The sequence below is a fragment of the Adiantum capillus-veneris genome, chromosome 17 (genome assembly GCF_014529385.1).
Source record: "Adiantum capillus-veneris isolate H3 chromosome 17, ASM1452938v2, whole genome shotgun sequence".
Classification (NCBI taxonomy): domain Eukaryota; kingdom Viridiplantae; phylum Streptophyta; class Polypodiopsida; order Polypodiales; family Pteridaceae; genus Adiantum; species Adiantum capillus-veneris.
The window spans coordinates 3640261-3666806 of record NC_140947.1 but is presented as its reverse complement, the minus strand read 5'-3'; the positions used below and the strand labels follow the sequence as shown (position 1 = coordinate 3666806).

The window sequence follows — 26546 nt, the reverse complement described above, 5'->3', positions numbered from 1 at the left end:
TTCTACCGAGGAGGGTATCTCATCGACTTTATGGGAGCAATAACATCTATCAAGCCATGAGGCCATTTGAGCATATTGGAAGCTAGTGTAGGTGAAGCATGGTGTGTTGTTCCATGACCCAATCGACCACATGTTCACCAAGGCCCACTTCTCACATACGCTTTGCCATTTTGATTTTTGGAGCCCACAAGCATACAAGAAGAGCCAGCTCTACTTTTCTCTTCTCCGCCATATTGACATCTCATATCAGGCACCAATCGCCCTTTATAGGAGAGTCTCTAAGCTTAGCTCCATGGCTAAGAACCACCTTCTGCTATGCGTCTCTATCCACCATAATGAGGACTCAATTGAAACCGGCAGTGCCCTCTCCATATAACACCAGCTACTTGCCTGCTGCTTGCTTCCTTCTACTCGAGACATCTAGGTGATGTTCTTGGATGGCCCAACAACTAACTTCCTTGTCTTTGCTTATTTTATCCCAAAACATAGTAGATTTCTTTCGGGTTTTGATGCCCTTCACATTCTAGGAGTGGATAGAGATGTCTTCCATCATGGGGAGAGGGGTACAAATTCTTCCACCCTCGGGTAGCTTTTCCACCGTGTTTTCTTTTAATTCTTCCCTCCACGGGCCGGTTTCCCACTTCAATATGAGAATCAACCATTTTGGTTGTCATTAAGTTCTTGAGGTTGGCATTTTGAAGTACATTGAAGAGGTTTTCATGGGTTTTTAGTGATTGTCCAATTGCCTTCGTTTGAGAGATGTTGTGATTTTCTGCAAACTCTCTTCTCCCTTGTGGAAGGTGGGGTGGGCACAAGAACAATATTTTGGAATCTCCCTCTTATTTTAATGTTGAACTACCGGGTAAAACTTGAACTTTTTATGTGCTGAATGCTCTTTACAAGGGAATGTATATGGCTACCGTATTTATGAAGTGTCGTTCCAAAGTTGACTCCAAAAGTTTATCCCTGCTGATTGCTCAAGGCTCGGAGGAGGACAAAGAATCAAATTTTAAGGAAGTACTTCACAGTAAACTTCGAAGGTCAAACACTTCACAGTAAAATTAGAAGGTCAAATAATTTTGCAAATTTATTATGTTTCGTTAAATGGATTTTGGACACGGAAAAGCAAGAGATTGAGAGAACACAAATTTGATCAACAGTACTCTTTGTATTTGAAAGGGGTTGACTTGCCAAAAATTGGTATTTACAGAAGCAAGCAAGGCCTGTCTCTCTCTCTCTACCTACAGTCTATTATCTATGAGATGAGAAGAAGAGGAGGACGAGAGCTTGCCTACAGGTTCCAAAGGCAGGGCTCTACCATGTCGTCCTCTGCGGGAAGCAGGGGAAAGGTGTGAAACTGCTGATCCCACGCCGTGTAAGATGAGAGGCAGGACCCCCACAGCAACTCATCCCATTGCACCCCCAGCTCCTCTTCTTCCACGTGGAAGCTCAGCAATCCCGACGACTGCCCATCCTCCAGGATCTCTGTACTCAGCCACGTAGACGCACACGTGTCAGACGGCGTGGCATCCGCCAGTTGGTCGTACGAGGGGGAAGGGGGAGAGGGAGAGGCTACTGAAGTGTCAGAGCAGGGCGAGGGAGCGCACTGAGCGGGTGCTGATTGATGGGCAACCGCGGGCTCTGATTGGGGAGAATCTGATTGCGCGGAGAGTGCGGACTCTGATTGGGTGAAATTATCCGCTGGTGTGGAGACTGCAGACTCTGATTGGGCCGAATCTGATTGAGCGAATTCCGATTGAGAGGACATTGCTGAGCTGGTTGAATCTAATTGGATGGCTGGGGCGGAGGAGGCGGCAGCAGCGGCGGCGAGCTCTTGAATCTGGTGGAGGGGTAGGCCCAGGGGGGCGTAGGCGGGCGGGGATTGGGGGAAATTGAGAGTGGCCGACCGGCCACGCAGGCAGACGACAGCCACGTCGAAGGCGCGGGCGGCCTGCTCAGCGGTGGCGAAGGAGCCGAGCCAGAGGCGGGCGCGGGTGTTAGGGAGGCGAATTTCAGAGACCCACTTGCCCCAGGAGCGCATGCGAACACCCTTGAAGCGCTGCTGTGACTTGGTGACGGCAGCGACGCCTGTCTTGATGGAGGCTGCTGATTTGGCAACCATTTTTAGGCAACCCTGTGCGTGAGCTCCGAGTTTAGAGAGAGAGAGAGAGAGAGAGAGAGAGAGAGAGAGAGTGCTGTTGTTGCTCTGAGCCGCCTTCCTCGCTGCCTGATATACGATGGCTTTCACTCGTCTTGTCCCTGTCAGCAACCGTGGGCTTTCTTTGTGTGGACACGCCCTGGCCCTGGCCCGGGGCCTCTCCCTCTTTAACTGCCAATCGCGTCGTCATTTGTGACGCACTCCAGCTCCTTCTCTCCGTTGCCTGTTACGCGTCTAACCACGTTTATTAAACTCTTTAATCTATGGGCTCGTGAGCAAGAATGTGACCATGTGAAATCCATGGCATTTTTTACTATAACGAGCCTCCCTTTAGTTTGAGCCTTTGACCCTTAAAGTATGCGCTTACAATAAGCTCTATTCACCTTTGTGACCAAATTGACCAATACGTCAACTCCTTTCATGCGCATTGCAAATAGTCTAGTCCCTCCCTAGGGCAAATGCATGCGTACCATTACACAATGTGTGTTGTGCATGTGTGTGTGTGTGTTTTGCTTCCCTTACTTTTGGAACTCTAAGCTTGAAATATCATCTAACCACTTACAAACTACTAGTGATTATTGTGCATCTCTCTTTGGGAAAACAAAAACAAGAGCCGTCAATACCGCGTGCATCGTGGCATTGCCTAGAGAGAGAGAGAGAGAGAGAGAGAGAGAGAGAGAGATCTTTTGCAGCTCCTTGCCCTCATCTTTGCTCGAGTTTCTTTGCGTGATTGCTATTGCAAAGCTTCATTTACACCAATGCTATTTCTATTACATGCATTGCTGAAAGAAACGCTAGAAAGCGATATCTTAAGATAGCTTTTAAAAGCCTTAAAAATGCGTACAACATTTGATAGGCACCTATATCACTCCCTGCCAAGCAGACAATGCTAACAAAGCATACTGGTCACTTTACCTACAATAGACTATCCTTGTTCCGCATGCCTTCACTCATCCCTTCCATGCTTGAAAGACATAAACACAACAAATTTGAAAAATGAAAAAAAAAGGTTGTATATGATTGAGATGTGACATTGTCAAATCTTGATGCATTAGTATTGACATTGAGCTCTTTATCTAGATTTGTCTCAGTTTACTTAGACATACATTCAAAAGTGCAGTACGATCTTACTATTCCACGAGTTAAATTGGTCTTTGTAGTTAGTATCCCCTAAATCTTTTGCTTAATGTAGCCACAATTCATTCCTACCATGTAGTGAATCTTGTTATTTGCAAAGCGATACATTTAAACATGGTTCTTTAGATATTGCCAACCTACCAGCAGAGAAACTTATGTTAGATATGTAAGCTTGTGGGAGTGTGTACTATAGCTGTATGCATATATTTTTTTTGCATGTTGTTCATAAAAAAGAAAAGTCCATGTGGATGTACATCATCTGTGTTGTTTGTTGACAATGACACCGGCATTCTTCTGAGGGCTCAACAATGACACCAACATTATGAGGGCATGCAAATGTGAACACAAGTCCATGTGCATAGAATCTAAATGTTTGGCAACTCACTGGGACACCCGCATTGAGCATAAGAGACACAAAGCTTCAAGCACCTCGTCCATGATACGAATCAACACATTCTAGTATGATTCAAGGTAAGATCTCCCTAGGTTTTTGCCAAAAACACATGGTGACGTGGCTATCTCTAAGGTTCCACACGCCTTGAAAGTTGTCATATGTTAAAATTCGTGGCAAGGTAGAAAGGTCGTGCTCCCTCACCAACAAACATGCTCCAATGAAACTTTAAAGGAGCCAATATTTTTGTCATGTGATGGAAAGAGATTGATGTCGTTTATTGGATCCTTGTGAAGTACAAGATGGGCACATATTACACACACAACCACCATTGCGTCACATGTGATTGAAAAAACGCCCCTTCCATTCGATAAAGGATTAGAGAATCAAATAGCTTATCTTCTTCTTGAACCCTAACCTTTTTGGACTACCTTTCATGAGTAATAAATTATACATGGCATAAATAAGACGGGGTAATTGTTTTGAATTACCCCCCTCTTCTCAAATCAATGAAATTCTTTCAAAACTTACCATTGACCCACCCCCCCCCCCCCCCCCCCCTTCTTCTCCTCTTCTCAAATCAATGAAATTCTTTCAAAAATTACCATTAAACCCCAGAAATAAAAAACCTTTTATGTGGGGGCTTTCATTCAAGTGAGTCAAGTGTTCATATTGCAATAATGATGAGTAACATCATGAGATTGACACAACTAGTTGTTCTCAAGGAACGATAAAAAGTCTTCCAAAAGAGTCCATTCCCAAAGAAGTTTGGTGAATTGATCTTGTTGAGGCCATTCCCAAAGAAGTTTGGTGGATAGATTTTGTCCCTACTTAAGGTTTTGAATTGCACAAGGCCTTAGTAAAGGGTTGCACTTTCGATGCAATTGTGGACCATTGGAAATAGCATGGTTACTAGTGCTATATGGCAGCAATTATTTTTTTTCCTTGTTTATTGTAGGCCCTTGTGAGCAAGTGTTGCCATTTGTGTACCTCTCTAGTTAAAGAGGGACATCTAGTTAAGGGTCGCAAAAGCTTTTTCTCATCCTCTTTCATCTTTTTTTTTTTTCTCAATTTGCTACAATGCTTTTAGTGTTTTTAGATTACATAAGTAGTCCTTAGTAAAGGGTTAGATGTTGGGTGCATCTCTCCACCATTGGATAAAACTTGCATATTAGTGACACACGATAAGCTAATGATGATAAAACTTTTTATTATCATCTCTTTTAAGCCCTTGTAAGAGGATGTTGACATTTGTGTGTCTCTCTCTCTCTCTCAAGAGGACATTGAGTATTATGTCAAACATTATTTATTATGCTTTTAGAATATATTATAATGTAAATAGTTCATTGATACACGTAATTTTTTTTTAATATTTTAGTGTGATACCACATGCTTTAAAATACTAGTGTGACTTTTTATTTTCTCTCTCACAAAGAAGCCTCTTATTATGAAATTCTTCTCAATAGCCTTATGTAAGCCATAGTGAATTTTCACCTTGTTTCAATCATTATTTTTTATGTTGTTGGAATGTATGCAATCTCAATAGTTCATTTTTGGGAAAATTACCAAAATACCCCTCTAATGGAAATTCTTAAAATAGCCCTCAAATTTTAAAATTTCCAAAATACCCTTGTATCTATTTTAGTTGGATCGTTCACGATTTCCTTTTTTTTTTTTTTGACAATGGAGATTTGTTTTGAAGTGCTTAGCATGTAATTTGTCACAAATTACCTCCCAAAGAAAGACAATTATGTCTCAAAATAATGAAGCAATTCATCTCCAAAGACTACATAACCAGCTCAAATTCTAGTTTTAGTATCTTGTATTGATAGACAATCAGTCTTCTTATGAAAACTACAAAAAAATTATCTTTGGATAAATTTACTCTCACAACCAGGGGTATTTTGGGAATTTTGGAAAATTTGAAGGGTATTTTGGGAATTTATGACAAAATATGAGGGGTATATTGGGAATTTTTAAAATTTGAAGGGTATTTTGGAAATTTTCACAAATAAGAGAGGTATTTTGGTAATTTTTCCTTCATTTTTACACTTTTTTGGCTTGCTAAAGGCCTTAGTACACTATAGATGAATGTCGTTCAATTTTCATTGGTTGACAAATGTCCCTAAGGAGGCTTAAAAGTCTTGTGAATGAGAAGAAATCATGGTCTTTTCAATGTTATTTTCTAAAGTTGCATTCACCTTTTTGGAATAAAAAGTGTATTCATAGAAGTTTGATCTCATGATGTAAAGTATTGATAAAGAGTCTTTTGATTTTAGGACTTCATTAAGATTTATTTCACTATTTTTTATATTTTATGTTTATTGAATTTGTTTTTGAAAAAAAAGATTAAAATAATAATTTTACTATTTTTATTTTACTTTCTTTTTATTTTATTTTGCTTCAAAATGTAGATGTGCAATCTGCATCTTTCACATTATTTAAGTATGGCCCTTCGTAATATACAAACCATTTGTAATTCTATATGTATAGTAGATAATACAATTTTATATTAAAACACAATAAAAATTCCATGTGATTGTAAGCACGTATTTAAACTTAGTCTCCCTTATCTCCCCTTAACTTAGCTTCAAAATGTAGATGTGCAATGTGCACCTTTCGCATTATTTAAGTAGGGCCCTTCGTAATATACAAACCATTTGTAATTCTATATGTATAGTAGATAATACAATTTTATATTAAAACACAATAAAAATTTCATCTGATTGTAAACACTTATTTAAACTTAGTCTCCCTCATCTCCCCTTAACTTAGCAGGCCTTTGTGCCTCCCTACCTTGTTTCAAAAAACAAATGTTTTAAAATATTAGTGTCACTTTTTTCTATCTCTCTCACAAAGAAGCCTCTTATTATTCAATTTTTCTCAATAGCCTTATGTAGGCCACAGGGAACTTTCACCTTGTAAATTTTTTGTTTCTCTCTCACAAAGAAGCCTCCCATTATTCAATTCCTCTCAATAGCCTTATATAGACCATAGTGAACTTTCACCTTGTTCCTATAATTGTGGAACAAGATGGGGCCTTAAGTATTAAAAGGACCCTCATCAAATTGATCCCCAAACAAGTGTGTTGCTCCCAGCTGAAATATTGGAGCCCATCACCATGATGTTAGTAGCCTACAAAATTGTTGCCAAAATGATTTTCCTCAAGCTTTCTCCCCTTTTAGACAAAGTTGTCACCAATCACTAGCATGGATTTAACAAGGGAAGATCAATGTATGATAACATTCTGGTTGTAATGGTGGGCATAGAGTATGCTGCTTTCACTAAGCAAGAGTTTATCTTGCTCCGGTTGGATTTAGACAAAGCCTATGAGACAGGATCATATGGTCATTTATTGATGATGTCATGAAATCTCTAGGCTTTGGGCCTTGGATGTGCAGGCTGGTGAGCACCTTTGGTGCTAGTAGCCAATCGAAGCTCCTATTCAATGAAAGAATTGTGGGAGCGTTTGAGGTCAAGAGATCCATTAAACAGGGGTACCCTCTTGCACCTCTTTATTCACCATTGGATCTCATCCTTTGACGACCTTACTCAAGGATAGTGCTGTGAAAGGGGAGATTCAAGGGCTATCTCTCCCTAGCATCAACCAGCTGATAGCTAAGCTTTTTGTGGATGACTCGCTACTCTTCCTCAAAGCCTTCCCTCGAGTGATCAGAAAGGATTTGGAGATTGTGCAAATGTATGCCATAGCATCAGGGTCGAAGTGTAGCATAGAAAAATCAAGATTGATCTCTCTCTTGGAGGGAGATAGTGTCAAGAGGGAAGATATTTTGACACCTTGGAGCCTCGCTAGGGGTGGAGCTTAACCACAATCAAAAATTCACTTGGGTCATGGAGAAGATAAGAAGCAAGATGCGCAGATGGGAGTATGCACTTCTTCCTTTCCAGAGTAGAGTGAAAGTGATCAACTCATTCATGCTCCCGTATAAAGCTTTCAATGGTCCACAATTGAAGATTGCCAAATAAAAGAGTTCCATAAATCGGTAAAAAGATTCCTATGGAAGAACAACACAAAAAACTCGACGCCCTGGCAGTGGGCTAGTTGGGAAATAGCTGTGAGATTGATTGAACAAGGTGGTATTAGGATTATTAACCCTAGTATCCACACGGAGGCCCAATGTGCTAAGTTTGTGGTCGCACTCACGAAGCAAGACCAATCTTGGGCTACTATGGCCAATGCCATGATGGAAAATTCCAAGCTTTACTCACAAGGTGGTTAGTGGAAAGGGCTCAAGGTACATGACAAGTTGTTTGCCCCTCGGTGGGCTAGCCTGAAGATCGGGGTGCGACGAGCGAGCTTGTTAGGAAATGCAAAAGAGTGGCAGAGACTTTGGGATGGGGAGACTCACAAGGTATCTTCACAACTCTGCATCTCATTGGTGCTCGTGGTGGCTGACTAGGGTGGGAAGCATCTCTCTGAACCCATTGTGGAGGGAAGCTGCTAGAAAGATCAATAACAAAGGCATTCGACATCTGGACCAATTATGGGATTGCATCAGTAATTGGTGGAAAAGAACATACCAAATGGTTCTCCAGTAAAACCTGGATGAGATTGAAAGGCTACCGATTGATATAGCCTTGGAATAGATGGATAGTTGGTGCCTGCCTAGCTGTGCGTCTGAGTTTGAGTGAAAAGCATGGCGATGGCCTAATGGATAGACAATTCTTTAAGCCTCAAAGAAAAGAAGTTTATCACTCACTTATGGCTTTGATGTATTGGTTCTTTCCATTGAACAAACGGTGGGGCATGAAGTGGCAAAAGTCAAGATGGGAGGAAGTCACCAAGAACATCTGGTGCCCATAGTGGCCACTCAATATGAAGGTCTTTCTCTAGAAGGTACTATGGGGAGCCTGCCGATTGGGGTAAGGGCTCTAGCTAGGGGAATTTGCCCGGATACATGCTCTCAATGCAGAATGGCTAGCCAAGACCTTTCCCAATTGTTCAAGGAATGTCCTACGATCAACGACCTTGCGCGTAAGATATGCAAATGGGTGCAAAGGACCTCGAAGATAGGCTTCTATAAAAAACACAATTTGCACTGATTAATAGCAATGTAATTTGGCCTAGCCTATAGGCCTTACACATTGTCATCATAAGATGCAAAAAAAAGGACAACCCTCTTTAATTTTTACCATGTTTTAATGTTGATATGGAGGTTGTACAAGAAATAAATGAATTGAATTCAAATTGTCAGTAGAAATGGATTTGGAACAAAAAAAGGTTGACCGGAGAAAGAATTGTATTTGAGATAAGCTCACATATAAATGACGGGGTTTCACAATGCAAAAACACAAAAATATTAGAGACTGATGCGACTTGGGGTGTATTGACCTCAAATGAAAAAAAGTGTCCATGATTATGTTAGTTCATGTGAAACTTGTGCCATTCAAAAGCCAATCAAATCTGCTACATTGTTCAGGATAACAGAAGCACCCAAGTGGGGGAAATACATTGTAGATTACATCGGATAGGGAGTCTTGCCATCAAACATGAACAGATCCAAACTATGCTCAATCCAAAGAGAAGCGGAGAACTATGTAATCATTGAAAATAGCCTTTATCGGAAAGGGATAGACAACATCTTGTGAATTTATGCTACAAAAAATGAGTACTTGTCGGTTCTTGAGCAAGCCCATGCCAAACCGACAAGAGGAAATTTTATGACCAACAAAACAACAAAAGGGATACTTCTTGCACGAATTTGGTGGCCTATTCTTTACATGGATACGGTGTAATATCCCAAACGCTATAACGACTGCCAACAAACAAAAGTACCAATGCACTGCGATGAAATACAGTTAAGACCAATGATGAGTGGGGATATATTTTGTTAGACCTATCTCACCTCTGTCATATCGATCGCATGCTCAATACATCATAGTGGCCACAACTTATTTGACCAAATCGGTAGAAGCAAAGGCAGCATGAAAGAATGATGCCAAAACAACAACACAGTTCTTGTTTGATAACATTTTCACTAGATATGGGCTTCTGATTGAGATAGTGAGCAATCGAGGGACTCATTTGATCAGCAATATGGTTGAACATCTATTGCAAGAGTTTATGATGCTTCATTCAAAACTAGAGCCTACCACCCTCAAGCAGCCGGGCAAGCCGAGAGAGCACGAAAAAAATTCTATGCATGGTGCTCACAAAAATTGTCAGCAAATTAAGAGCCGATTGAGATTTGAAATTACACTCAGCTTTATGGGCATATAGGATAGCATACAATACGCCATAGAATACGACACCTTTTAACTTGTGTTCGGGATAAATGCCATACTACCCGTATAATTCTTGATTCCTACATGTGTGCTTCTACCGCATGTGTCGAAAGTTGGGGACTTACCGAACACTGTGTGCGAGCCACGAATGGTTGCAAGCACACAACCAAACTATTCTAGTAAGATTAGAGGGGGGCAATGGTGTGTCACTGACCGCTCGATGCTTGCCGTCGTGAAGGATTCCGTGCCGCGAATAGAGGGAGCCATCGCCCCCGTGCTCAACCGCCTCGCCATCGTCGATGCCGCTGCAATGCTCGATCACACACACACACACACACACTCTCTCTCTCAACATGCACCTCAAGAATGAGGATTTTAGGTCAAAGTTGACCTTTTATATGAATCTGGCTCATTCACACATGTCCACGCCCACAATGGCCGGTCATAGCAAAAATAATGTAAAAATGAGATAAGTGGTGTGCCTCTCATCGGCGATCACCTACACACCTATGGGACCGACAAGCCCGATCCTTGACTCAAATAAAGTGATAAGGCATCCGCAAAGGTGATAGGGTGTCCGTAAGTGGTTAACATGCCCCTTTCCTGATGTAGATTCCGTCCTCGAAAGCTAGTGAGATGAAGCTCGTTCATCGAGGTGGAAAAGCATCTGAGAATGAATGTCTTTTGCTTTCTTCAAATACTACAAAATCAACAAAAAATGGCACAGTTATTGCATTCTCATAGAACATATATAATTAAAAAGCATATGCAGTGAATAGGCACACAGATTGATTGGTAACAGAATATCAAAGAATTTTTTAGCGGTAACAGTAAATTGTAATATAATCAAACGCATAAGCACTTGTAAAGGTCAAATAATAAACAAGTCTAGGGTCGCTAATTTAACGTTCAAGAGGCACGAGAGGTCAATTATTAATACCATGGACAAGCTTCTCAATTCTCTCTGGTCAATTAAGCTGTTTAATCGCGAGAGCAAAGTATTTCATGTTTGAGGGCTAACTAGAGGCTATACCTAGAAGACCTTTTAGTTAAGCTACGATAAAAGGAATTGCATATGAAATCATCACCTGAATTATTCCCCCTTTGTTTGACCCCCCAAAGTGTTTTCCACATTGATTCAATTTTTGACGTTGGTGCAACCAAAGTGTGTTGACCTTATAGAGGACACAAACAATGACGTGTATGCTTATAGATGCATAGCAGATGGGAAGAGCATGGTAGGCAAATGGTAGCGGAGATGTATGCTTTATGTGGTTTTCTAGACCAAAAAGGCTCTAGATAGGGCCTGATAGGGTGACACGTGAAGAATGTCCGAGGTGTTGGTTTTTGGTCCATATATGTAGAGCTTAAAGTGCTGAAGGAACAGGTCCAGACGGCTTGTCAAACGGAGCTGTAGACCGCAAGGTATTTGAGTTTGAAGTTGGAAGTGATTGCAGATCCACCAAGACGGATAGGCCAAGTGATGCCAAATAGTCCGAGCTAGTTTGGGTCTATGGGTGTGTAGTGCTCGATTTATGAAGCCTCCTGGTCTTTTCAGATCTGCAATCTAAGTCCTGGATATCAAGTTATTAGCAGTCGAAGTTTTGCCGGGGGCCAGGTTTATACCGGGTTGACTGCCTTGGGAGATGTGCCATCTAATGATTTTGGAGCTTTGCCAAGGATTTTATGCATTCTATGTGGTGTATGGAGCAGACAGAAAGTGATAGCATCTCAAACGGAGTCCGGACCGAGAAGATGTAGACTGTTGAAGTTGGTGACGATTGTCGGTGAGGTGAGGCCAAATGATTTTACTAGTTTTTGGTCGTATTGGTTGGCGGGCTCCACAAGGTCTAAAAGCAATAAGGGATTGACAAGTTGAAGTCGGGGATGGGAGCTCCCAGTGTTTTTTTATGGCTTGGTCATTGGACCCTTGGGAATCAAACTGTAGGGAGAGAAGTTGCAGGGCAAAAAAGTGACTTCATAAAGTTTCTTTGGAATGTGTGAGCTTGGGGAGGTTTGGAGGGGGGATCCCTATGGAGTTGCCATGTGGTGGGAGTAAATCCGCATATGGGTGCACGAGGGAAGCCCGCAGGCTATATATGATGCAAGGGACACCTATACTTGGCATATGAGAAGCGTGGCGAGTTGTTGAAGCTCATGGCTATGGTGCCTTGCCCGCGGCCCTGGGTAGGCGCCTCCAGGCGTAGACGGGTAGGTTTGGGCGGGTTTTGCCAACATTGTAGGTGGATGAGGTGGCACCACTGGTGCGAGGTTGTTGATGATATGGCGCTTGTGATGGGGGTCGATCCCTCGCAAACATTTTAAGGGAAGAGAGGAGAGCATCGACGGCGCCGCCGGTGCCCCTCCTAAGCGGTGGAGCATATGATGCTTGGGACTCAAGGTAGGGCCGCAATGGGGAGGCACTTCACATGCAAGAGAAAAGCCAAAAATAGCAAGGAGAGAGCCAAAAATAGAAAAAGGAGCTCTTACACGCCCAATAAGGGGCCAATCTTTTGTAGTTTTGGAGGTCATTTTTTTGGACAAGAAGACGACAGAGAAGAGGAAGGTTTCAAAGCTTCTTCGAGCCAACGAAGACAGTTGGTTTTTTTTTGCTCGTGTTCTCAAGAGGGGAGTTGCTTTGAGGCAACATTAGGCATCGTCTAAACTCTTTGATGCTCGTCGTGCTGGAGCCAACGGAGCCCTGTGATAGCAGGGAATTCCTAGGGTTGTAATAGGTGTTTTTGTGAGTAATTGAAGGGAATCATAGCCAAGTTTGTTGTCATCTCCTTCCCCCATTCCCCCCTTCTTGTCTTTGCTCTATCCTTGTTGTTTGGTGCTAGTTTGAGAAGTGTGTGCTTCCCCGGACTTGTGGTGTGAGTGTGAGAGAGAAAGAGAGAGCGGTTTGTGTTGTGTGGAAGTTGTCTCAACAGGCAAGGTTAGTGCGGGGTATTGTCAACTGTTAGTACAAGGGCGGTGTGTGTACGGTCGTGTGCACAATTTGTAGGCAAAATTGTTGAGTTTTGAAGGTGAACTCTAGTGGATCAGGGTGCAATGGTTATCCTAGGCTATAGAGAGGCGTTCTATTTGTGTAGAGACTAGTAGCCGAACCACAAGGGGCTATCATAGTTCAGGATGCGTTTGAAAAGTGGGGGTTAGACGCTATCGGTCCATTGCCCAAGTTTACAAGTGGTAAAAAGTACATTGTGGTGGCCATTGATTATCTTACTAGGCTCATTTCCGATCGGGGTCAAGGGTTTAGAAGCAAAATGGTGCGTGCACTAGTGGAAAAGTTGGGTATTCAGCACAGGTTTTCATCTCCGTATCATCTTCAGTGCAACAGTTTGGTTGAGAGTGCAAATGGATAGATAGTCAAATGCTCACAAAGTATATATACAAGCAGGTTGAAGAGTAGGAAACTAACCTTGATAAATGTTTTTTGGGCATACATGACCTCTTACAAAGCGGCTACCAACTTTACTCCTTATGAGTTGGTTTATGAGGCGGTGTTGCCTGTTCATGTGCAGCTAGGTGCACTAAAAGGTATGTGACGGATTAATAAGTCTCACCAAGATGTTTTGCAGGATAAGATAACCAATCTTGAAGCTCTGAAGATGGACCGAGAAGCGGCAATGGATTTCTATGTGAAGCAGCGGGAGAAAAGATGGGCGAAGTTCAACCCACACTTGCTAGAGAAGCAAATAGAGAAGGGGGATTTAGTGATGAAGTATGAGAGCTATCTGTATTTCAACTTCCAAAATAAGTTTAAGAAGAAGTGGATAGGGCCTTAGAAAGTCCATCAGGTTTTTCCTGATGGGACTTATTTGCTGATGTGGATGAACGGTCGCCTTCTCAAGAACAGGGTGGATGGTGTGCACCTCAAGCCCTATTTTGAAAGGGAGTTGGTGCCAGCAGTGCATCAAGTTTTGATAGGAGGGGGTTGGGCAACCAACCTGAACAGGGTTTACACTAGCTGTGAATAAGACTTTGTACATACAATATGATTTTTGTTTTGCTCACAATTTTAGATAGTTTTTGCTAGTTTTTGCAGTTGATAGATGAATAAAGATGCTTTTTGGTTGAACATGAATGTTCAACAAGGGGGTTGGGCAATGATGGTGCAGCCAAAGTGGGTCGACCTTAGTAGAGGACGCAGACAGTGATGTGTATGCTTATAGATGCATGGCAGAGGGCTAGAGCAGATGGGAAGAGCATGGCAGGAAAATGGCAGCGGAGATGTATGCTTTATGTGGTTTTCTAGACCAAAAAGAGGACGCAGACAGTGATATGTATGCTTATAGATGCATGGCAGAGGGCTAGAGCAGATGGGAAGAGCATGGCAGGAAAATGGCAACGGAGATGTATGCTTTATGTGGTTTTCTAGACCAAAAAGGCTCCAGGGCCTGACAGGGTGACAAGTTAAGAATGTCCAAGGTGCTGGTTTTTGGTCCATATATGTAGAGCTTGAAGTGCTGAAGGAACAGGTCCAGACGGCTCGTCAAGTGGAGCTGTAGACTACAAGATATTTGAGTTTGAAGTTGGAAGTGATTGCAGATCCTCAAAGACGGATAGGACAAGTGATTCCAGGTAGTCCAATCCAGTTTGAGGCTATGGGTGTGTAGCACTCAATTTATGGAGCGTGCTGGTCTTTTCAGATTGGCAATATGAGTCTAAGATGTCAAGTTATTAGCAATCGAAGTTTTGTTGGGGGCCAGGTTTGTACCAGGTTGGCCGCCTCGGGAGATGTGCCATCTAATGATTTTGGAGCTTTGCCAAGGGTTGTATGCATTCTATGTGGTGTACAGAGCAGACAAAAAGTGACAGCATCTTAATTGAAGTTCGGACCGAGAAAATGCAGACTGTTGAAGTTGGTGACGATTGCCGGTGAGGTGAGGCCAGATGATTTTAGTAGTTTTTGGTCGTATTGGTTGACGGGCCCGACAAGGTCAAAAAACAACAAGGGCTTGAAAATTTGAAGTGGGGATGGGAGCTCCCAATGGGTTTTTACAGTTCGATCATTGGACCCTTGGGTGTCAAACTGCAGGGATAGAAGTTGCAGGGCAAAAGAGTGCCTTCATAAAGTTTCTTTGGAATGTGTGAGCTTGGGGAGGTTTGGAGGGGGGGACCCGTGTGGAGCTACCATGTGGCAGGAGTAAACCCGCATATGGGTGCATGATAGAAGCCCACAGGCTATATATGATGCAAGGGGCACCTATAGTTGGCATCTGAGAAGCGTGGCAAGTTGTTGAAGCTCATGGCTATGGTGCTTTGCCCGCGGCCCTGCGCAGGTGCCTACAGGCGTAGACGGGCGGGTCTAGGTGGTTTTTGCCAGCATTATAGGTGGCTGAGGTGGCACCACTGGCGCGAGGTTATTGATGTGGTGTTTGTGATGGGGGTCGATCCCACACAAACATTTTTAAAGGGAAGAGAGGAGAGCACCGACGGCACCTCCTAAGGGGTGGAGCATATGATGCTTGGGACTCAAGGCAGGGCTGCAACGGGGAAGCACTTCACATGCAAGAGAAAAGCCAATAATAGCAAGGGGAGTGCCAAAAACAGAAAGGGGAGCTCTCACACGCCCAACAAGGGACCAATCTTTTGGAGTTTCGGAGGTCTTTTTATTGGGCAAGAAGACGGCAGAGAAGAGGAAAGTTTTGAAGCTTCTTCGATCGAACAAAGACAATAGGGTTTTTTCTGCTCGTGCTCTCAAGAGGAGAGCCGCTCCGAGGTGACACTAGGAATCATTTGAACTCTTTGATGCTCATCATGTCGGAGCAGACGGAGCCGTGTGATAGCAGGGAATTTGTATGGTTGTAATAGGTGTTTTTGTGAGTAATTGAAGGGAATCATAGCCAAGTTTTTTGTCATATCCTTCCCCCAATTTCCCCTTCTTGTCTTTGCTCTATCCTTGCTTTTTGGTGCCGGTTTGAGAAGTGTGTGCCTCCCCGGACCTGTCATGTGAGTGTGAGAGAGAAAAAGAGAACGCTTTGTGTTGTGTGGAAGCTGTCTCAACAGGCAAGGTTAGTGCGGGTATTGTCAACTATTAGTGCAAGGGCAGTGTGTGTATGGTCGTGTGCATGATTTGTAGGCAAAATTGTCAAGTTTTGAAGGTGAACTCTTGTGGATTGGGGTGGAGTGGTTATCTTGGGCTATAGAGAGGCGTTATATTTGTGTGTTGGGTGTGTTCCCCTTTCTCCCCATCCAACGTGTGTGTTCTTATTTTATGCCTTGGGATTTTTGCTTCTCAATGATAAGCGCCCACACTAGGAACCTCTAGGGCTCTAGTACCATATGCAATACATGTGAGTAAAGTACTAAATCAAGCTGGGATTTCTCTTTCAACTTAAGATGTTACATTTTTGACACTTTTGTTTTCTTGTTTGTATGTTTTTCAATGCATTTCATTTGTAACTTTGGGGGGTCATATTGACAATGTTACCCTCCCCAGGCTCATCACAATTGTAAACTCCCTTTATAATACTTAAGTTAAAGTTCAAGAGGGATTAAGCCCATTAGAAAGCACTAGTACATTGCACACAATGCTTCATAATACTGGATTAAGAACCTAAAGTAGCCATTGACAATTAGGAAGGCATTTCCCATGGTATTAAGAGAAGATCTTCAATGTCTATCTTGGTCAAACTAGCTTAGTCACACTTCTTGATTCATAAACCTAGACAAGGGACTATGCCATAAAATTATATTGAATCTAATGATTACTACTAAGTGAATGTGCTGAATATTGTGCTTCCAATCACAACTAAAGCAGACAAACATGGATGCTAGAAAGACAAGAGGCAATGATAATGGACAAGAACGGGTTGATGATTGCGCTCGAGTCGAAGAGTGAACTAGACAAATATTGCATGAAGTTCAAAATTCCAACTACTGCAATGCGTTCATGTGAACGCTAGAAAACACAAGGAATACCTCTAGGAGGCACATTAGTGGGAAGAGGCACCAACCTTTATTGGACACAATCAAAACAACATAAAGAACCCGAACCTAATTATTTGTACCCCTCTAGAGGGTCAAGGGAGCAAGATATTGTATAGATATTGTATCCTTGTCATCGTTAAGAAAAATAAAGTCATCATCAGTGAGACCATACGTGCCATCCGTGTAATCATGTAAATATTCCTCATCATTAGATGCACATATGTTCACTAAGAATGTCACTAGACGTGTATAGTTATTTTGCTCAAAAGGGTAAGCTTGTGCAATCAGAGAGACGTTCTTTACTAAGTAGGGATCAATCGTGGTCAAGAGACGTATCAGCCATTCTAATTCCTCAAAATTTTTCTCACATGCTAGTGTATCTACCAAATCCCATTCACAGGCAAGCACCGGGTAGACTATGTGAAACACTTGTAAGAAGTAAAGAGGGTAACTCTCACCCAAGGTAGGAGTGGATGACTCTAGTATACTAGCCATATCTGTACACACATATAGATTTTGGTTGGTGTGCAAATATTATAAGGGTCATGTCAAAAGGTCGTATCCTTGTGCATAATGTGTTATTATGATTTTTGAGTCATGTACTAGAATTTGTAGGTTTCAAGCTTTTTGTTTGGTGGCTCTTGCTCTTTTACTTTTTTATTTTGGTTTTCTTGAGTATAGGGCTATATATATACATTCCCTAAATTGGGAGATTGAGGGGTCAGGGAGGAAGGTTATGAGGGGAGCAAGTGAATGATGGATGCCAACAAACTCTCCCCCCTTCCTTGGGTAGATCATACCTTTTGGAACGATGTCGTCACCTTTTGAAACCAATTGTTCCAAGTTGTAATGGGTGAAGACTTTGACCAATAGTTTCTCACCACCCTAGGCGTTTCATCTAGTTGTAAGGGTGGTAAGGTACTCTCCCATGATTTTACTTGAAACATTGTTTTAGGTGATGGATTTACAATGGAGGTGCTATTCTTTCCTTGCTTTTTTGTACATTTTGGTGTAGGTGGAAGTTGTGAAGAAGTTTGTGTTTCTATAGAAGAACTGCATGAAGAGCAAGGAGCTTCATTTTTTTTTTCTATGTTTGAATCAAGCAATATAAGCTGTTCTCGCTTGGGTACCCAAACTAGCTCTGGATCCGGTGTATAGTATTCTGTGATCTTTCCCTTCCCACGGTCTTCAATCGGCTTTATCGTGACATGATTTGACTCACATGGTCTATAGGTGACATGTAAGAACACAATTTATGTTTAGGTACCCAGATTTGATCATTCCCTTCCTAGAAGCCTTGGGCTTCCAATAGTCGTTTAGGAATCTAACGCAACATTTTTTTACATTTCTTGGAGCGAGCGGGGCATCACTTATAATGTTTTTGTTTTTTAGTGTAAAAAATGGTCCCTAAAGAAGCTTTAAGAACCCTTTTGTATGTTTTCTTTGTAATATTACGATGAGTCTTGTGTGTCTCATGTTCTGTTTCAGCTACATAAGTTGAAGCTCTAGAGGGTTGGGCTATAGGTACAGATGGTTCAACCCCTCGGACATGCAATGTTTTGGGTTGTATTTCCTCAGGAGGTGATATCTCAGGGACTATCTCTTGAGTGGCAGGGCTAGGAGTCGGTTTCTGTGTTGTGACACTCCCAGTCTCCCAATCAATAGTGCATTTGGTCATCGCTAACATCCACTTGCGTCCTAGGTTTATATGGCTTTCGATAGTTCCAACATGCATGACTAAAAAGTCTTGAGCTAGGACCTTGTTGTCATAACTGGCAAAAGTGTGTCAGGTTCCAAAAATAGTAGTTCTTTTCTTGTTGATACCCTTGACTTGGATGGTACTCTCAGATAGAGATGGCTTTCCTAACTGACACCACACTCTGTATGATAGCAGATTATATTTAGCACCTGTGTCTAATAAGGCATTATATAGCACTTTCCCATAGGTGCTATTTAACTCAATAGGGTATTGTAGAGGCGTGTCAGAGTCCAACCAATCATCCTCTGTTTCAACTTGAAATGCATGTGTAACTCCAAGTTTGGCCTCTTGTTGGCGTCTAATATGTTGCTCTCGCTCGTTAGCCTCAGCTTAAGCTTGTATCTTTTTCAATTCTGCTTGTGCCTTGGCTGCCCTTTTTTGATGGATGGCACATAGCTCCTCTTGGCTTAAGGATCATAGTATCTTATAAATTTACTCCCATTGAGGAATCCAATGGTTTCAACTGCATCAAGAGTTTCCACACGAATGGTACCTTGTGGGGTGATTTCGCATACTCTATATGGTCCTTTTCTCGCATATTTCAACTTTTTCTTCTCATTATGCACTCCATACATAAGGAATTTATCCCCAACCTTGATATCCTTGTTCTTTAAATGACGGTCAAACCATTTCTTTGTCCTATCTTTTTCCACAAGTGCATTTTGCACAGCCAATTGTCTTTCTTCATATAACCTCTCAAGGATATATAAATGCTCAACTAAATGTTGGGATCGGAGAGCACACACACAGAGAGCCAACACAAAGAAGGAGATAGACACAGTGTGTGGCGGGGCGGTACTCACACTACAATGTGTAGTTATAAGTATAGTTATTATGAATGAGTAAATGAATGGCTGTACATGGGCGGCTGAACAACGGGCAGCCGGGCACACGGGCCTTTAACCCAACAATCTCCCACTTAAAGGCAGTGTGCCTTTAAAGTGGCCAAAGTACAGCAAAAGAAGTCAAGCCATACCCATCAGCGATCTGCAGTGTGCAAACCGCTGTGAGGCTAACGACTTCGTGAGTAGATCAGCAGGGTTATCGTCAGTGTGTACCTTGACAAGCTCTATGCGCTTGTCCTCTAGCACCTCTCGTATGAAGTGATACCTCACCTCAATGTGCTTTGTCTTCACATGGAAGACAGGATTCCGTGCCAATGCTATGGCACTCTGGCTATCACAATGTAGAATCGGAGCATCACAAGCCATACCAAGATCTCCCACTAGTCGTGAGAGCCATACGGCCTCCTTGGCAGCCTCAGTGGCAGCCATATATTTAGCCTCTGTAGTGCTCAAAGCAACGCATGGCTGTAAACGTGATGCCCACGAAACCGGTCCACCTGCAACTGTGAACACATAGCCGCTAGTAGACTTCCTCGAGTCCACTGACCCTGCATAGTATGAATCTGTATATCCGCAAATAGACATATCCTTCTCACCATAACATAGGGACAACTCTGAAGTCCCTCTCAAGTATCTGAGAATACCTCTCACTGCATCCCAATGACGCTTGCCCGGGTTAGACATGTACCTGCTAACCACACCAACTGCATGAGCAAGATCTGGACGCGTAGCCACCATGGCATACATCAAGGAACCAACAGCTGACGCATAGGGAATCTGAGACATCTCTGTAGTCTCCAAATCTGTCTGAGGACAGTCATCATGGCTGAGTTTTACATATGGAGGCAATGGGGTACTAATGGCCTTCCCCCCTTCCATATGAAAACGCTCAAGCACCCTGTCAATGTACTCTTTCTGACTAAGAAAGAGCATCTTGCGAGAACGATCACGAGTGATCCGCATACCCAAAATATGACTGGCATCCCCAAGATCCTTCATGGAAAAGGTCTCATGTAGCCTATGTTTCAAGGCATCCACATCAGAAATACACTTCCCTGCGATCAGCATGTCATCCACATACAAAACCAAAACAATAAGACTACCATCTGCAGCCTTGCGAGTATAGAGGCATGGGTCCTCATAACTGCGTACATAACCCAATGAACTCATGAATGCATCAAACTTACGATACCATTCACGAGATGATTGCTTCAGCCCATACAAGGTCTTAAGAAGCCGGCATACCATCTTCTTTGAACCATGAATAATAAACCCACTTGGTTGCTCCATGTACAAATCCTCGTGCAAGTCCGGATGTAAGAAAGCTGTCTTTACATCCATTTGCTTCAACTCCATGTCTTCTGTAGCTACCAAGGCAAACAACATACGCAAAGTAGACATCTTCACCACTGGGGAGAAGATCTCGTCAAAATCAATGCCCTTCTGTTGCTTGAATCCTTTAGCCACAAGCCTTGCTTTGTACCTAGGCTTTGCATCCATTGAACACAGTTTTATCTTGTAAACCCACTTGCATGGTAGTGCCTTCTTACCCTTTGGCAAAGGAGTAAGCTCCCACGTTTCATTTTGGATCAACGAATCCATCTCTGACTGCATAGCCTGCTCCCACTTGAGCTTGTCAACACTAGACATGGCCTCATCATAACATGATGGCTCCCCGCAATCAGTCAACAATACATAATCCATAAAAGGCACAAAACGCTGAGGCTGTCTTGCACGCCGCTCTGAATGCCTCAAAGACTGTGCAGGAGGTGCATCTGGCTGTCCCACATCTACATGATCTCCCAACAAGGGCTGATCTCCCACTTGAGGGTCAATGGGCTGCCCACGAGCAGCCATGGGACCGTCATACCGATGACCATCCTCCTCAAATATCACACGCCGAACCTCAACCGTTCGCGGTGATGCTCTATACATAGAGTCCTCATGAAAAACAACATCATGGCTGCGCACAATCTTCCTGTCAATAGGATCCCACAATCAATAACCCATCTCACCAGAGCTACCATAACCCAAGAAGATACATCTCTTGCTCTTTGGATCCAATTTGCTGCGTTTTGCCTTAGGTACATGTACATAAGCTTCACAGCCAAAAACATGAAGGTGACCATACGAAGGTGGCAAACCTGTCCATACCTCTTCAGGCACTTTGAAGCCCAAAGGAACACTAGGTGAACGATTTATCAAATGCACAGAAGTGGCAACAGCTTCAGCCCAAAATCCATTTGACAAACCAGCCATAGAAAGCATACTACGGACTTTTTCCTGTATAGTCCTGCTCATGCGCTCTGCCACACCATTTTGAGGAGGTGTATAGGGAGCACTAAGCTCGCGCCGTATACCCTTCTCAACACATAATTTTGTGAAAGCATGAGACATAAATTCACCCCCATTGTCCCTACGTAAGCACTTCAACTTACAACCTGATTGGTTCTCAACAAGAGCCAACCATTGCTTAAATATATCAAACACCATATCCTTCTTACGAATGGGGTATGCCCATACCTTCCTGCTAGCATCATCAATGAACGTAACAAAGTACATAGCACCTCCAAGAGAAGCATTGGGCATCGGCCCACATACATCACTATGCACCAAAGCTAGCTTTTCCAAAGATCTGTGTGGAACACTTTTCTTATGAGAAGACCGAGCATGTCGACCATAAAGGCAATGCTCACAAAACTCAAAACCACCAAAATCTGAAACGGGAATGTAATCTGCACGTGCCAACAACTTCAAACCTTTTAGTGACATATGCCCCAAACGCTGATGCCATAAAGAAGCAAGAGGTTGCTCAGTGATCCCCACAATGTGATCAGCCACACTAGCTACACAAAGGGAATACAACGTATTCCTCTTAGCACCTTTAACCAAAACAAGGCTGCCCTTAGTGATCTTCCAACCTCCATCACCAAAAGATACATTGAAACCAAGTGAATCCAACTGACCCACACTAATCAAGCTTTTTGCAAGAGCCGGCACATGACGCACACGCTGCAAGACAAACGTAGTAGAGTTTGGCATAGCCAAATGAATATCCCCAATGCCATGAATCTGCATAGAACGCCCATCGGCAATCCTGACAGTACCTGTGCTCGAAGCATCGTAGTCATGAAACCACGACCTATGAGGCGTAACGTGAAAAGAAGCACCACTGTCAATGACCCAATCCATAGGCATACTACGCTCATGAGTGAGAAGAAAAGCGTCATCAAAATAGGATGCAAGCAACACATCACCAAGCTCTTCACTAGTAGCACTAGTCGGAGCACATACATGGTCATCTTGAGAGCTACACTCTCCCTGTGTTGCATTTAACTCCTCAATCTTGACATTGGATTTAGGCTTGTCCTTAGCATCATGGTCTTTCTTCTTACCATCTCCATTTTCCCTTTTCCACTTGTAACAATCCTTTTTGAAATGGCCTTTTCTACCACAATGAAAACATTCCACATCCTTTTTACTTGTGCCTGCACGGGACTTGCTTCTAGATTTACCCCTGTTGGACTTATACTTGTCCATAGTCCTGCCTCTGACAACCATTGCACTAGAAGACTTACTACCTGCATTATTCTTTCGATTAATCTCTTCCGTGAGAAGACTAGACTCCACATTAGTACTTGTCAACTCATTCGCAGGAACCGAGTTACTTATGGCTGTCCTAAATGTGTCCCATGACTCAGGCAACGTGACAAGTAAAAACATAGCTTTTACATTTTCCTCAAACGTAATTTCCTGCGTAGCAAGTTGGCTGAAAATTGTATTGAACTCATTCAAATGCGCATTCATGGAAGCACCTTCCTCCATTCGCAAATCAATAAGCTTTTTAATCCAATACACCATAGAAGCAGCCGAATGCTTATCATACATATCGCAAATCTGCTGCCATAGCTCATAAGCTCCACCCTGTGCATCTTTCACATTGTAATAAACAGACTTTGAAAGGGAAAGCCTAATGGTAGACCTGCACATCTCATCCAACTCCTCCCAATCATCCCTCTCCATGTTCTCTGGCTTAACTCCCTGCAACTTTAGAGGTCGAATCTGTTTCTTCTGCACCAAGACATCCCAAATCTGATCTTTCCAATATGAGAAGTTAGCACCATCCAACTTCTCAATATTGAAAACTGTGTCCTCTTTAGTGCCCATTACAACAAGAATGCAACAATGAGAAACCTGTAACCAACTAACAAACTGCCACAACAAAGTAGTGTTGCAAATCTGACAACACCTGCTGCTCAATCAAAGAGCAAACACATAGAGTATAAATCAGCCCATAATATGGTCAAAAAACGTACGTAGAAATCCACAAACAAATGCATAAACCCGTGACACCTGTAACTCAACCGGCCTAGGCAAACTGTGCCACAAAATGCATCAACAATGAGCTGTCATAGAGGCATAAACATACTCCATGTCTGAATAACCACAATAGAGACATAAGCTGACCAAGCTTACACAAATCCGTGAGCATAAATGGATCCAACTGAGCATATAACCAATGCACAAGCTCAACGAAGTCCAATCTCTACTGTCAACCAAGTACCTATCCGTACTCAAACCGCAACACTGCAAGCAAGAGCAAACCCGCTCTATGTATAAGTGAACCAAATCTCCACAATATCATGCATAAAGAGTGTCTGTCAAACTGCCATATCCACATCCATCAACATACATAGATGATGTAAACCTGTAGCTCAAGAACACGCATAAACAGACTGCCGAGAAGAGTAGAGGCTCCCACTCAAACCACAACCATATACATGGCTATCCCACAGTCAAAATACATGTTTTGTAAGCACAGAAGAGACCTGTATCCAAAGCTCCCTGTAACCTGTAACCTGTACCCGTACCTGTACCTGTAGTCGAAGAAGACAATGTCGCCAAAACTCCCACTCTTTCTGTGTGTATGAGGCCACTCCAAGAAGAGGCTACACACTCTCAAATGAGCTGTGGGCTCACGTAAGTGGAAGACACTATAACAATGGCACCTGTAATGGCTATGGAAGCTCTGGCAGCAGAAAACTACCAAAGAGAGCTGAAAAACGCAGCTCCTAGTCTGTAGCTCGGATGGGATTTCTGATGGCACGAATGGCTCCGAAAGGGGGATTAAACGCCAGGACGCCTCCTGAAAATACTCGCGGAGTGCTGAACCTTCCAATGCCAAGCTCAGAAAAACCTTCTGCTCTTTAGAAATGCGCGCGTGCGCGAAACCGAAAAACGGTAATGAAACAGCAGCAAGTTTCAACACACTCAACAATGATGATGAAGCTCTCAATGCTCTCACTACCAAGCTCTGATACCACTTGTTGGGATCGGAGAGCACACACACAGAGAGCCAACACGAAGAAGGAGATAGACACAGTGTGTGGCGGGGCGGTACTCACACTACAATGTGTAGTTATAAGTATAGTTATTATGAATGAGTAAATGAATGGCTGTACATGGGCGGCTGAACAACGGGCAGCCGGGCACACGGGTCTTTAACCCAACACTAAAGGGTTATCATCCCAACCTTTTTGTGAAGCTACCCGCAGACTAGGAATTACAAACTCCCATGGCATAATTGCTTCTTGGCCATATACCATTTTGAATGGTGTACAATTAATAGACACTTTGTAAGCAATAAGATAAGACCATAGAGCTAATTCAGCTTCAAATCCCAATCCATGCGATGAGCTTCCACTGTTTTGGTCAAGATAGAAATTAAAGTCTTGTTAGCGTTCTCAGCTTGGCCATTTTCTTGTGGATAATGAGGTGTAGACTTATGGTGGGCTATCATGAAGTTTTTCGTGAGTTCCTTAATCACTCCATTTATAAAATGAGTATCATTGTCACTCACAATTTCAAAGGGACAACCAAATCGCGTAATAATGTTCTCAAAGAGAAGCTTGATGGTTGACCTTGCATCAGTCTTACATGTCGCCTTGGCTTCCACCCACTTTGTCACATAGTCAGTGGCCACAATAATATATCAAGATTGAGTGTTACAAGCTGCCGGACTAATTGGGCCTACAAAGTCCAAACCCCATTTTTCAAATGGTTGAGTCACTTTAATAAGATGTAAGGGCATATTATCCTTTCCTTGTGTGATCTTGTAACGTTGGCATTTATCACACCTTTTTGCAAAAAGTGATGCATCCTTGAATAAGGTAGGCCACCCTTGATTGCAATACCTTTCTAGCAGTTAGTTCCCCTGAAAAATGTCCTCCGGCTATACCCATGTGGGCTTCTTGCAATATGTATAAATATTTATCCACACAAGCACAACATCTAAGAATATCATCCTTCCCTAGCTTGTAGAGAGTTCTTTCAATTAGAGAATAAGGTTCACATTCCTTTGAGCTATATCCTTATGGAGCTCTTTGGGTGGAAAGCCATTAACTAAAAAGTTCACAATCTTCTCACTCCATTCAAGCATGGTCTCAACTAGGAACGGGGAAGTATAGAGAAATTCACCATCGATTCCAGAGGGGCTTCACCATTGGGTATGCGAGACAAATGATCCGCCATGACATGTCTTTTATCGCATCTCATCACAGTGGTAAAATCAAACTCAAGAAGAATTAATAACCATCGTGTAATTATTCTTGTGGAACAAGGTTTATTTATTAGATACAACAACGCTTGATGATCCACATAGAAAACAAACTTGTTGGCAAGAAGGTAGTAGTGAATTTTCTTTACTGTGTAAATCATAGCTAAACCTTCCTGCTCTGTAGTGGTGTAGTTCCTCTCAACATCATTTAATTGACGACTTGCAAAGCTAATGGGGTAGTCCAATTTATGCTCTCCTGGTTGAGCCAGAACACACCCAATAGCAAAGTTTGATGCATCAATATGCACATGGAAAATTACATTCTAATCGGACACTTGTAGGATGGGAGCACTTGTCAAGGCCTATTTTAATAAATCATAAGCATGGTCACACTCTGCGGTCCAGTGGAACTCAATAAGAAGCTTGTACAATGGGCGAGCTATCTCGACAAAGTTTAAAATAAACCGTCGGTAATAACCAACATGGCCCATGAACCTTTGAACTCCTTTATAGTTTGT

At 42.7% G+C, this 26546-nt stretch overlaps 1 protein-coding gene across 1 annotated transcript; it reads right to left on the bottom strand.

Annotated features, from left to right (window-relative positions):
- Nucleotides 1-1148: 1148 nt before the first annotated feature.
- On the bottom strand, nucleotides 1149-2220 carry LOC147436731 (uncharacterized). The gene has a single exon (XM_086485773.1). It carries the CDS (start codon nucleotides 2120-2122, stop codon nucleotides 1292-1294), a length of 831 nt encoding a protein of 276 aa, XP_086341899.1. The 5' UTR covers nucleotides 2123-2220; the 3' UTR covers nucleotides 1149-1291.
- Between the last annotated feature and the right edge of the window lie 24326 nt (nucleotides 2221-26546).